Below are 14536 nucleotides of genomic sequence, written 5' to 3'. Positions count from 1 at the left end.
TCTCAAAATAATTCACTTGAAGTTTTAACCATCTTCATTTAGTAGATGTCACTTATAATGGTTTAAACCTCTAACATCACATTGTATCTTCATTACAACTCTGTGTTGGATTCTGTCAGACCCTCCCCAAATGCTTTGTCTTTGTCTTCTCAAAATGGTAGCCTAAAACTAAGCTTTAGGGCTGGAGCAATGGTTCATCAGCTAAGAGCACTGGCTGCTCTTGCAGAAGACCAGGTTCAATGCCCAGCACCCACATGGCAGCTAACAACCGTCTGTAACTCCAGTTCCAAGGGATCCAACATCCTCTTTTGACCTTCTCAGGCACTGCACGACACACGCACCCTAACATACATGCAGGCAATACACTCACATATATAAAATAAAAATAATAAAATATTTTTTTAAATAGGCTTTAGCATAGGCGTATCTGTGGCTTTCCTCCACCATTAGGAATTCTGTATCTCTACTAACTCCTCCCCATGTTGCCAGGCATCCTTTATTTGAAGACTCACTTAATGCATCAAACAATTGCTTAACTTTATCCCTTAATTTAGCTTGCTAACAAATTGTATCAGTATCTCCTTGGGTCTTTTGAGACAGGATCTCAAATAGCCCAGGTGAACCTCCTATTCACTTTGTAACAAATGCTGAACTTAAACTCCTGACCCTTCCAGATACTGGTATTTCTGGCCTATATCGCATATATAACATGGCTATTTTTCTACATGTGCTGCTCATTATGCATTATCATTTCTCTTCATTCCCACTGAATTCATTTTAACCCATCTTCATCAATTTACTCTTCTTTTAGCACAACCGTCTTTTCAATTTATCCATATATATATTATATATATATGTAATATATATATATATGTTTACCTATTCATCTCACTAGAGTGAATAGCTTAATAAAGTCCTCATTACCTACTATTCACCAGATGGGAAACACTATTGAACAATACCATGTTAGTAAATTTACTGGTGATTCAAGCAATATGGAGATTTTTATACAACTTTGTCTTTGAAAAAAAACATATCATTGGGGGTACAAAATATTTCCACATAAAAATTATAGACCACATAAAATAGAAACATATATGGAGATGGATCTGGGTGGGTGTGTATCATACACAGCTCTAGCTATTGGGAATTCTAAAAAAGAATTGAGATCCAGTATTACTTCATTATCTAAGTTTAGTTCAACTCACGACTCTTCTTGTCTTCCCTATTCTTGCAGTAGTAAACGTACAATAAAAGCCCACCTATTCTACACTGACTTATCAGAAGGAATGTGTGGGAGGTCATGGTACACAGCAGGAAAAAAAGAGTTGATCATATCCTCATGTAAGGGAAAATCAGAAATAGCATAAACAAAATATTGGCATCTAGAGAAGAAATCTATTGTAAAACTGGCAGAATGTGGAGCAAATAGATATTTTACCAATAACATCTTAAAGGTTTTTGGATTTTTGGATTCTACTGTGAATCAGATTGCACTGGTCATGATCCTATGACTCCCCTTTGTCCTCCAACTCACTGTAAATTGGCGAATAAATGTTTAATTCTTCATAAAGAAGTTCTTCTGCAACCTGAAAAGAAAAAAAAAATCATCTTATATCAGAAACCCAGAACTTTCCATTCATGGAAGCCCTCTCCCAGAGGTATATCAGTTCTCCTTCTGTCTTCCTGAATTTCAGCCTATCTCTCACTATACTGTAATTATTCCCCTGGTATCCAGAAAACCAAATCAGGCAGGCTGGCCAGTAGGAACAGAGAAAAACATTTCAATGACAAGTTGGTGAGATGACTGTGCCTGAAACTTCAGTAAGTATCATGTATCTTTGGAAGAAAGTGATCGTAGAGGGTGTAGAGTCTCGAATGTATCACAAAGTAGACAGAGAGGGTACATAGTGTGCCTTATTCATCAGACTTGGGCAATTATAGTGCACTAGGTACTGGTCATTTTTACCTATGGTGTAACGAATAGATGTGGCAGGCAAAAATGCAATTGTAATCATGAAGTAGGAGGAGGAAAGAAACTTGAAACTTTAAAGCAGAAAGGAAAAAGAAATATTTTTTGAAGAAGAGGAAAGGGCAGGAACAAATGTAAAAGCTCTTTGGGGACAAAAACAATAAGGCCCAAAACCTGAGCTTTTTCATCACATGTTGCCTATGCATTCATTTCTCAAGTGTAACCCCCTTCAAAGCACATTCAACTTCTGAACTTATAAATATCCTGCATTCCTAATGCTCAAGGGGCTCTACTATAGATCATGTGCTATTTCAGTGTGTAAAATTAAATTTAAAATATGAGATCTAGAAACCAGTTTACTTTTGAGAAATAGTTCTCCAAGAAAAATAATCCAGAAAATTCAGGCCATGTTTTAAATACAAATAAAGCACAAAGTTTTTAACCTGCCATTCCATATTCCATGTTGGACTCCAACCTACCTTATTCACTTTGAGTTCTTCTCTAATCCCATAGATGGTGAGTGACACAGCACTGCAGAACCCCAGAATAGTGAGAAACAGCATCATCATGACAAGTTCCTGTCAAACAACAACCAGACAAAAAGACATGGTCACACAGCAGATGTACCCCAAGTCCCTTCCCTTTACAATAGTCCCTCCTTTCATCCCTCCCGCCCCATGGGCAGACCTTATAATTTCTCCCACATGAGCACACCTTAAAAACTGACATACACGTGAAACTAGGACAGAACTACTTGGGGAAGATAGCTCCAAGCTTGAGGAATTTAGTCAGGCGTGTGCGTAAAGGGCAGGCATCAACCCCCTGGACTGTATGAGCGAACAGGACACTATTTTGAGGTGGAGGCTCCCCAAAAGGGATTGTTTCCCTGGAAGTGGAAGATTGTTTCATACTTATTCAGGACCCAGAAACTTAAGTATTTTCATAAGAAATACATACAGTGACAAAAGAAGCCACGTAGCAGTCATCGTCGTCGTACAAATCCTTACAGTGGTCTATGCAAATGCTGTTGTTGCTCAGGTTGAGGATCAGGATGACAATTCCTGCTCCCCCGGAGATGCTGCTGACAATGTTTGCTCCCAGCCTTCCTCTCACCTGATAGCCAAGACCAACACTCAGCCCTGGACCCGGACCTGCCAGCAGCCAAGCTGCTGATCTATACTTCAGAGCTGGTCTCAGGCAGTAACTCTAAGCTGGTACAAAACTTCAGGTAAATAGCAAACTCTTGAAAATGTACTCACTGTTTATCAAGCATTTATTTCTTTCTGGGACTACATTTAAGAATAACATGAGGGCTGCAGATATAGCTCAGGGGTAGAACACAGGCTTAAGCACGCACATGCTCCCAAGGACCAGTCCCCAGCACCAAAACAAACAAGTGAAATAACACACACATGCAGTCTATCCTCAAACAATCTCAGAAATGAATTATGTATCTGATCACGAGCCACCTGCCTCTGCCTCCCAAGTGCTGGGACTACAGGCGCGTGCCACCACGCCTGACCAAAGGTCCTTTTTTCTAGCCTTTAAAAGATGAAGAAAGGCAAAACTGTAACTCACCAGATACACTGCATTTTTCCTTTCAGACATAACTGACAAAAATCCAGAAATAATAAACTGTCCAAAAAGAAATGGGAAAAGAACCCAAGTGAGTCCTTGCTCTCCATTGTGTTCCTTTCCCCCACACTTGAAATATAGAGTAAAATTTTAGATACTCAATAAAGCAATCCATTATTATCTCCCATGAGACCAATATTTATTATTTCCTATAAAGGACTTTTTAAAATTAAATGTTTACACAAATCATATGAAAGCTTTGATGAAATGTGGGCCCCAAGTTGAGTGTGGTAACACAGGCCTATATGCTTGTCATTCAGGGGTAGGAAGACTGAAAACTTGGGGAAAGCCTGGGCTACATAGTATGTTCAAGGCTGTCTCAGCTATATACCTGTCTCAAAATAATAATAATTGGCAATAATAATAAAAAGTGAAGTTACTTATTCATTAGGTCCTGAGTGAGACCTAGAATTCTTCATTTTCACCTAGCTGCCAGATAAAGCTGGCTTTGATGCTGCCTGTATAGGTAGCATGGGCTAGTAACATGTGATATATAACTATAACCCTACTCTCATTGTATTGTAATCATTTGTTTATGTGTGTGTCCTCTGTCACTGTCACTGGTCCTTCAGAGCAGAAACAAGTATCTGCAGCAAGCATATTTCTAGAGTCTGATATGCAGCACATGGGCAGACAGTGATTATGAAAATGTACATGATAAGAGAGTTAGTAAAAATGTCTATTGATTCCTCAAGTTTAAAGCATCTTCTACAGATTTATATTTTGGGGTCTGAGAAGTACTTGGAAAACTAAATATCTGATCTGGTGGGATGGCTCAGTGGAGGTTGTACACACACAGGCCTGGTGAACTGAGTTTGATCCCACAAGATGGCCAGAGAACCCACCAGAGAATTGTTTTCTGACCTTGTCACATGTGCTGTGTTCTTTTCCACTGCATTTTTGTTGTTCACACACACACAAATAAATAAATAAATAAAAATAATAAATAAATATTTTAAAGCTTAATGTTTGCGAAGAAAAATAGAGAAAACTTTCAAATAAAATATGGTATACATTGAAGACATTCCTGTCAGATGAGCACTACATATTTAGCAGTGTCAAGGCAATGTGCTATGTTTTGGATTTAAGTCTATTTTCATGACTCAACTATTGCTACAAACAAAGATAAATTGCACAATAATTGTATGAAAGGATGGCAGGCACAGAAGACAACAGGCTTCACAGTTCGATTTCTATAAAATGCTAAAAGGTGAAAATTAATTTACGATTACAGAAAGGAAACTAGTGATTGTTTCAAAATGAAAGGTCAGAAATGGAGAGAGACAGAGAGGGGTTGTGGAGAAGTTCAAGTAACTTTCAAGATCATGGATATGCCTATTGTATTGAAAGTGACATATATGCCAATATTTTATGTGTATATGTGAATCAAATTTTATCAAAATGTACACCTTAAATATGCACAATGTATTGTATGTCAACTATGCATGTATAAAGCTAAGGTTCCTTGTGATTTCATTCAACCACATATTTTCCAGATAGTATGATGATTAAAAGGGATCAAGTGTCAGGGCTGGTGGCACACACCTTCAATCCCAGCACTCTGGAGCCAGAGGCAGCGGATCTCTGTGAGATTAAGGCCAGCCTGGTCTACATAGTGAGTTCCAAGCCAGATGGGGCTACAGGGAGACTCTGCCTCAAAAAAAAAAAAGGAATTCAGTAAGTACTTATTTAAAAGCATGTCTAGGGCACAATAGAAGTTCATCAAATGCCATTAACCTTGTATTCACTTGAATAATCTCACTTCAAAAAAATAGCTTTTAATTTCTTTTAGATTTTAAAAAATTGGCAAGAGCGAGAGCGAGAGCGAGAGAGAGAGAGAGAGAGAGAGAGAGAGAGAGAGAGAGAGAGAGAGAGCTGTGTGAAAGTGCCTACAGAGGTCAGAAAGAGATATCTTCTTGAGTTGGAGTTATAGGCATTTGTGAATCACCAGATGACACTGAGACCCAAATTCAGCCCTTCTGAAAGCACAGCAAGTGCCCTTAACCACTGAGCCATCTCTCTACCACTAAATTACTTTTAATCAACAGATAAAAATGTATCTGTTTTTCATGAAGTTCTATCAATGAATGATGTTAAGGGTATTTTCCTGGAATTGGATTTTAGAAATTTAGGTTTAATTTCTATCTGCAAGTCTCTTGGGCAAGTCTTTTAACTTCTTATCTAGTGTATTTTTCTTATATAATTTCATACAGTCTCATACTTTCAACAAAAGCGTGTTAAATATTTCACCTAGAGCTACTGTGGTAAGAAACTTACTTCAGTCTTTAATGTATGTGTATAAATATATATAAACAAATATCTATAAATATACACATATGGAAAAAGGATTTGAAAACCATAAGTGGGGAAGAGGATGTGGCATATGTACATACACAGAGAGAGAGAGAGAGAGACCCCTCCTACCTACCAAAAACTTTTTTTTAAAGATAAATAACAAAACGGAGGACAGGGCATTATTTCCAAAATAGGTATACATACATATATATATATATATACTCACCAGTATTGCTCCCCAGAATGGGTAGCCTATTTTAAATGATGAAAATATTTCTTCAGCAACGCCTGAAATTTGGAGTGCAGAACAGACAAGTATTCCAAAACAAAGGCATATTGAACCAATCAGAATCTGTGTTGCCTATGGAAACACGAATTTTATAAAGTCAGAATATATTTTCTCAATAGTGTATCTATTTCTTTAAAATTAAAACCAAATATGAGAATTTTCTTTAGTCTTGTGGGCTGTCCTGAGATTGATCCAAATGTAAGATCTTCCAATATCTCCAATTCAGTATAAAAACTGAACTGAAATAAGCATAACAAAGGCCAATATACATCACATACATATTTACTTGCATAGTTATGATGGAGAGCAGCCACGTTCTTTCCATCTACATAAAGACAGACATTATCCTCCTTCCTGTTTGTTGTTCATGGCCCTGTAGTTTAAAGTCTTAATGACAAAATGTGTGTCTTTTCCTACATGGACCCAACTAATATTGTCAAGCCCTTACCTGTGGAGAACGTTAGAGGCCCTTTCACTCTTCATGAACACAAGAGAGAACCATTAATATACCAAACCCTCTTTCCATAAGACAGTTCTTGATCATGCTGAGAATGGAAACTATGCACTCACCCCCAGGAATTCCAACTCTTTCTTCAAAACTGTCAGCCACGCCTGCTGTTGTTGAGGGGAGGCAGACTTCCCTGGCAGAGGTTTTTCACGGGGAGACACTTCTAGGAGTTCGATTTCAGGCACACTGAAATTTACCAGAAATTCAATTGTACAAAAATTCTATAACTCCCTGTATAAAGTTGTTAACAGACAGAAATTGGAGTGTTCTTTGTTAATTGTTTCTCAAAAGAATCTACAGTTGAACTTTTCAGTGTACTAACCAAACGGCGGCTCAGAGGGTCCATGAAATTGACCAAGAAGACTTAAACACTATCCAAGTGTTAAGATGGGACAGAATGGAACAAAAGTCGTGCCACATGTTCTTCACCCAGATTACTATAAAGTTATCTCTCATCAATCTACCTCAGTAATTAAAACCCAAAATAGTCAAATATACTTGTCTGAGTACTTCATAGTCATTTTAGCACATAAACATCTGAATACATTTTTGTCAATGCACATACAACTTCATATGCACAGAAAACAGGGAAAGAATGACTTTGAGGGTCTAATTCAATTTCTTTCCCTATTTGATGCTTTGGAGCAGGAGTCCATGCCTTAAGGATCTCAAAAGCCAATCAAAAAGGAGAACATTTTGTAAAGCCCCTGACCCCAAACACATACCAGAGACAGAGGCAAGAGATCTGTATGAGGAGTTCAAATTCCTGTCTCGTACACAAAACAAGTCTCTAGTGTTAGAAAACCTGTTGTTCTCAGTTTACAAGCCACATAAAATCTTTGCTCCCCACTAGTAAGAGAGATACTCTAAGAAAGTGCACTCCACAGTGTTAACTGACCTTCATGAATCCAAGCACAAATCTACCTGCCCAGCATTATGAATCTCTCTGTCTTGGTAAGTAATTTAGAAAACTACTAGACTTTGCTTACCTGGAGGGTTCTTGTGGGTTTGGAAGAGTGAGATCTGCCCGGCTTTTATTTTCTGTGTCCATTTTTTCATGAATCGGGTTATCCAGGAATGAAGGATACTGTTACATGGAGACTTGGTGTTCTCTGGACAGGCAGTTAAGAGGGATTGACTCATAACACTGATGATTATCTCTATGCATAAGCCACTTGTCAGATAAGTTTCCCAGCTGATAGATATGAGTAGGTCTTTTTGTTTCTTGAGATAATGGAGAGCATTGCAAAACTGAGGAGACACTGAAAAGAGAGCACTTTAAACAAGGAAGAGTGAGCCTGCTGGAGCATGACTCTGCCAGAGACCTAGACAATTTGTGGAACCTAAAAATGGAACATCTAAATAGGCATTGGGAAGGTAAAAATGGAACATCTAAGTAGGCATTGGGAAGGTGAAAATGGAACATCTAAGGAGGCATTGGGAAGGCTAAAAAAAAGAAAAAAGAACTGTAGAATTTAGACACTCTCCAATTGCAGTGTTTTCCCTGTTTAAGACACATTTGGCTTCATGTGTAGCCTCAAGGCTGAAGCACTATTCATGTTTATTAGCATTAGTCTCTAATTTCCTGTCTCTCTCTCTCTCTCTCTCTCTCTCTTTTTCTCTCTCTCTCTCTCTCTCTCTCTCGCTCTCTCTCTCTCTCATCATAGTATTTGCAAGACTACCTGAGGCAGATGATCTTGGAAACAAGACAGGCAGAGTCCTAATTGCTGTGAATCATGGTTGGTGTAATGTAAAAGCCAAGAAGTTTTAAACTAGCAAAGTCACTGGAACTAACCAATACACTCTTTGAATTAAACATTAAGTATTAGAGTGACTACTGTTGAGATCTTGGTAATGGAAAGAACAAAACAAAGGAAACGTGGAGGGACATGAACTTGACAAACAAAGAAATCTTATGAGCAAGTCTGAATAATGGGAACTGAGCAATATGTCTGCCCAACCGATATGCTTCTTCAAATACCATAACCAGGCACCCCAAAATACAATGAGCGAGGGATGTGATTCACAGGTCTGTATTGCTCGTATTTCAGTTTAATTCTAGGTGCCTAACTTTGAATGGCTTTTAATAACTGCAAGATACTATCGATGGAACCCTAATCACCTGAGTTATTTTCTTTGGATGTCATAAAAAGTCTCAAGGGAAACAACAATGTTTACATGAACAGAGGATTCTAATGCACATATTGGAAAATCTTTCATAACAAAATTTTGCTAGCCCAGGTACCATCTTTCTACTGCATCTTAAGAAACCAGCAGGTCTAATAAATGTACTATTTGAATTAAGTAAAACTTATTCCCTTATCCATTCATGCAGAAAGACTTAAGTTTACATCACTGATCAGGTAAATTGAAGGTCAGGGTCCTAGCCTTACCTAGCTCACAATCTTACAGACTAGAGCAAAGAAAAATGGCTTATGGTGACTCAGAAGATCAGAAGCCAGAGGCCAGAGGCTGCTGGAACATAGAAGAAGGTACAAGAGTTCTGCCTGATAGATTATACCTAGGGTTCAGAAAAGGAATTCCCAGAAACGGTGATATTTGAGCTTAGACTTAAAATGATTGCTTCAGAAATTTCATTCACTTTCCTAACTTTAATGAAACTACATATACCAGCCAGAGAAAGGTTCTCAAACAATGCAATGGTACTTGGTGATATTTCCTAGAGGTATATAAAATTTTACTATGTTTAGCTAAAAAAAAATCAGAAACCCTATTTGGACAAGAAACAGATTAAGAATGGCCTCTAGTGTTTGGACACAACGCTGTTCTATGGGAATTTTCAGTAGCATATCACAAAATGCAAATAGGGAACTGAAAGTTGCCTTATGACCTCCTGATTGTTTCAGGCCTCCAGGTTCACCAACATCTTCACCTTTCCCCTTTATGGGATGTTTAGCATGTTATGTATTCATAGCCTGGTTCCCTACAGGCATGCCCTTACCTTTCACAATAGCAAATATCAAGACATAGGATCAAATAACTTTCTTTGGGGCAGAACAGCATTAACAACATGTGTTTTAACCAAACCTCTGCCTGAAAGAAAGAGATAAGAGTTACCATTGCTTCCCCATACAGCTTTCCTCCTCTGACAGACACGGGCTTTGTACATGTCTTTCACACTGGCTTACTCTTTTGACAAGAAAATTTTTTTGTTTAGATAGTTAGATCTTAGATTTATGCCCAGAAATCAAAGAAATTTACTTTCAAATCCCACATGAGCAAATCTTTTCTCAAACTGCATATTTAATTTACTTAGAATAGATATTCACAAATTTTCATGTCACAAATTTTGAGTTATGTTATCTTTAGAGGGTATTTTCTGATAGTCTCAAAGAATCACAGCCTCAGTCCCTCTCATCTCCCTCTTTTCTCCTACCACACCTTTCCATCTCTTCCCTCCTCTCCCACATTCACACTTCTACATCTCAGAGTCAAGCCTTCATTCAATAAAGATGATGAAGAGACCCATAAAGATGGCTCAGCAGGTAAAGGTGTGTGCCACCAGTCCTGAGGACCTGAGTTCAATTCCTGGAACCCACATGGTGGAAGGAGAGAACTGACTCTACAAAGTTGTTCTCTGACTTCCACATGAATGCTATGATGCACACTCATGCATACACACAAAGCACACAGAGTACACACACGCACACACAATATATATGTACATACAACACACATGCATGCACATGCACACATATGAATATAATGCACACTCACATATATACACACACAACAGATATACACTCACACCACACACATACACAACATACACACATATATACACATGCCTCACACAACATGCACACATCACACACATATGCACACAATAAATGTTTTTATATTTATATTTATTTATATGATTAAGCCTGAAACAGCTCAAGGCTAACATTAGGCTCTAATGTTCCATGGGAATTACAATTATAGAAATGGTAATGACCTGAATGGTTCTAAAGGTCTGGATGCCAAGTGCAAACTTTTAGAGAAAACCTTTGTTTCTTCATTCATATGACTTCAAAAATAGAAAGAGCCAGATTCATACAAGTAATCCTGGCTCTAAAAATATCTTTGACTCATCCTTGTGATTGAAGTTTGTCTATTACAGCCCATGGGCCAGTTAACTGCCAAGGCAATTGTTTAATTCATGTTAATTCTTATAGAATTACTCATAGACTCACTATTATCCAAAATGATGTTTTCATAAAGGTAATAAATATGCAATCTTTTAGGAATAAGACCATCTTCCCAATGGGGGCAAATAATAAGACACAGACTTACCAACATGATATAGACATCAGCTGACATTCTTGACATGAATGGTGATCATGCTAGCTTTCTTAAACCTAAAGAATTGTTCTCATAGTATTGGAAGGTGCTATGCAAGCTGCCAAGGGCAAAAAGAAATCAATAGTCCCATCCAGCTGCAAAGCCTAAGAACCACAACAGTGACCAGCCTGGCAGGATATTTGCAATGGTGCAATAGTGAGACTTTTACTTTGGGGGTAACCAATAGTTATGTAATTGAACTTAAGGCCTGCATAATAGGAGAAAATTCATTCACAGTCCTGTAAACCTAGCCAAACACCCATGACTAGAGAGATCATAGACCCTAGAAGAGATCAAACCTACTACTGTCATTTTCCAAACCCAATATAATTTCTAAATGCATTCTAAACACTTATCCTTATACCCACACATAAGCGTATCTTTCACTCATAAAATGAGCCAACAGATCTGATAACTAATACATAGATCTACAAATAATAAAAATGCAGAGACTAAGTGACTGTGGATGTTCTTTCCCAGTTGATCCATCTACAACACAACCCTACACCTAAGGCTCAGAGAACACTGAGGAAGAGGGGGTGGAAAGATTGTAAGAGCCAGAGGACCAGGACTTCACTTCTACTACCATGTAGTGTCTTCTAGACATGGCAGGGCAGCTGCACCCATGAAATCTCCACAATAATGTTGCTTAAGCAAGACCTGCACAATGGCAACACCAGTGAACACGCCAATGTGGATGAGGGAAATTTCAAAAGATCCCAGCCCTATATGAAGAGGTATAGGCAATCAATGGCTGCTTGAGAGAGGAGGAATAAGTTTCCTCTAGGGATGAGTTCCCTGATAGGTTGTCTAATCACAAGAGGTCATCCATAAACACATGTACATATGGACAAAACTAAATGAACTCAGTAGGTTTTATATAAATATATATGTACGTATACATATATATTAAAGAAAAAGAGGCCACAAATTTGAGATCAAATAGGGGAGGACAATGGGAGGAATTGAATAGGGTAGAAGGAGTGGAGGAAAAGACATAAATACAGCACTTATGTATGAGTCTCAAAAAAATAAGAAAGTTGCCTGGGCATAGGGGCCCATGCCTTTGACCCAACACTTGAGAGGCAGAAGGAGATAAAACTCTGTGAGTTCAGGGTCAGCCTGGTCTACGTAGAGAGTTTCTGCCAGACAAGGTGACACTGTAAGACCCTGTCTGAAAAAATAAATCTAATTAGAAAGTAGTTGGTTATTCCTATATTTGTGCCACACTATTGTACCAGTAGGCTATCTTGCCAGGCCAGTTGTAGCTTGCAGGATTCACAGCTGTATAAGGTTCAAGCTAAATTTTCTCTTCAGGCAGCTTGCATACCACCTTCCAGAACTAGGAAAGCTAGTCAGCAGCAATGAGGCTTTGAAGTCAGGACCAGCTTGATTCCTCATTGTTCTACAACTCATACATGCAGTGTTTTCTAATAGGGACTTACCATGAAGTTCTGGTGGCCGACCAAGAGAAGGGGAAGTGGTCAGTGTTGAGGGACTATGGGACTGCTGGTCAACAGGTTCAAAAGAGGGAGTCCATTCCTGGCATTGGGATTTTTCTTTGCTAGCCTATGGTGTCTAGTAGGAACAACATCCCCCGTTATAATGTAACTTTTAATCTCTTTATAGTGTTTATGTGTATACTTTAAGTAGTTTCTATAGTAGTAAGTTTCTGTGTGGCTTTTTCTAAAGGCCTTTGGTATTAGTTATCCCTCCCCAAACTCCCTCCTCTGCCCTGCCTTCCCATTCCCTACCCCATTTAACCCTTCCTACTCTATTATTCCCTTTTCCCCCTTTACATCACTGCATTCGAAAACCCCTCCTACAAAGCCCCCCCATCCATGGCTATTTATTACTTTCTTGACCCCTCTGGATTTTCAAATTAAAACAAGCATATCTAAGATTTCAGAACTAGCATCCAGCTTTGAGAGAGAGCATGAAACATTTGTCTTTCTGAGTCTAGGTTACCTCACTTACAATGATTGGTTTCCAGTTCCAGTTCCATTCATTTACCTGTGAATTTCATAATTAAATTTTTAAGAGCTGAATAATATTCCATTGTGTGTATGTACCACACTTTCATTGCCAGCATTTGTTTGTTGGACGTTACCCATTCTGAGTGAAGTAAGATGAAGTCTCAAAGTGGTTTAGGAGTAAACAACTACTTTCTAATTGGATTAAGTTCTGCTTTATAATATGGAACCCATACATGATATAGCTAAAATTCCTTCTGAGATGTGGAAATGATGTCTGGCCCCTCCTCCCATGGTCCCTACACCAAACCAAGGTTCAATTTCTCCAAACTGTATTCTGGGAAACCAGTGAGTTTATTGGGCTTACTTACAGAGCAATGGGTGAAGGTTTACTTACAGGAGTGTGGGTACTCCCCTCCTAAGGCTATACTGGAAAGTCTTCATCCAAGCATGGATTATGACTTCCCCATAGCCCCACAAAATGGTGAGAAACCCTCCCCTTTGTGCAACTAGGGCCAACTGGTTGGTTGGGAGGTGTGACTGACTCTCCCTGACCCTCCTTTCTTGCAAAGTATAGCAGTCAACAACCTTAGCTGTGATGATCCAACCTTAGCAGGTGAAACCAAGCTTGGGAAGAAGGCATTTGTCTGTGGTCTGCCTGTAAGAGGACAGCCCTGTGCAACACCTGACATATATATCAGTACTAGGAGCCTGAGGCTAGACAGCCCACAGGCCATGGGAGAGAGCCAAATACAATTATTCTGCTAAATGGATATAGCATTAAACTGATTTCAAAAGGCTTATTGTTATACCCAAAGATCAGTGCATCGCTCAGCTCCAGAAAGAGAAGCTTCCTTATACACAGATGGTGATTACCACAGAGAACTGCAACTAGTCAATGTGCAGAGAATAAGAGGCAACAGACAGATTATCCCTGAATAGGATACTTATATCAAACTTCTGCCTCTGAAGGTTCAGGGATCATTACAGCAGAGGGGGAAGAAATATTGTAAGAACCAGAGGTAGATAACCACAAGGAAACAGTTTTCCAGACAGCTGCTCAGTTACACATATGAACTCACAGCAATGGTGACAGCATGCTTAAGTCCTACGTAAACTCAAGCCAGACAAAAATACTAGCATAGACATGGGGAACTGGGTAAGAAACCCCAACTTGACCTGAGGAACAAGTGGCAACTGATGGCTGCTGGGAAAGGAGATTCAGCCTTGTTTAAAGGTGAGACTCTTGGTAGGTTGACCAAAGTATGTATACTGTTTCTATATGTATTAGAGTACAGGAAATTTGGTGGGGGTGCAGATACAGGAGAGGATCTGAATATGATTAAATATGTTTTATTAAATTCATAAAAATTCAAGAAAAAATAAAACAAAAAATGTTCATTTAAAATTTCTTAAATGTCAAATTATTGAAAAAAGAAGATATGCAAATAAATAAAATTAGTAATAACTTGAAAGAAAAAAAGTTACAGGATATAATTAAAAAGCATACAATAAGGCCT

At 38.6% G+C, this 14536-nt stretch overlaps 1 protein-coding gene across 3 annotated transcripts; it reads right to left on the bottom strand.

Moving 5' to 3' along the window:
* Positions 1-1388: 1388 nt before the first annotated feature.
* Ms4a2 (membrane spanning 4-domains A2) lies at positions 1389-7921 on the bottom strand. Of its 3 annotated transcripts, none has more exons than XM_008842021.1 (7): positions 7689-7921; positions 6762-6885; positions 6129-6263; positions 3551-3607; positions 2930-3085; positions 2452-2550; positions 1389-1589 (listed from the first exon to the last, which is right to left on the bottom strand). In XM_008842021.1, the coding sequence occupies exons 1-7, from the start codon at positions 7748-7750 to the stop codon at positions 1509-1511; spliced, it is 714 nt and encodes a 237-aa protein (XP_008840243.1). In that variant the 5' UTR covers positions 7751-7921; the 3' UTR covers positions 1389-1508. The 3 variants fall into 3 exon arrangements, with proteins under 3 accessions (XP_008840243.1, XP_008840244.1, XP_029423624.1); XM_008842022.1 differs by having other exon boundaries at positions 2930-2974; XM_029567764.1 differs by lacking the exon at positions 6129-6263.
* Between the last annotated feature and the right edge of the window lie 6615 nt (positions 7922-14536).

The sequence above is a fragment of the Nannospalax galili genome, unplaced genomic scaffold (genome assembly GCF_000622305.1).
Source record: "Nannospalax galili isolate Female #2095 unplaced genomic scaffold, S.galili_v1.0 scaffold580, whole genome shotgun sequence".
NCBI classification, from domain to species: domain Eukaryota; kingdom Metazoa; phylum Chordata; class Mammalia; order Rodentia; family Spalacidae; genus Nannospalax; species Nannospalax galili.
The sequence above is the reverse complement of the archived record's forward strand: the minus strand, read 5'-3'. Positions and strand labels throughout refer to the sequence as shown.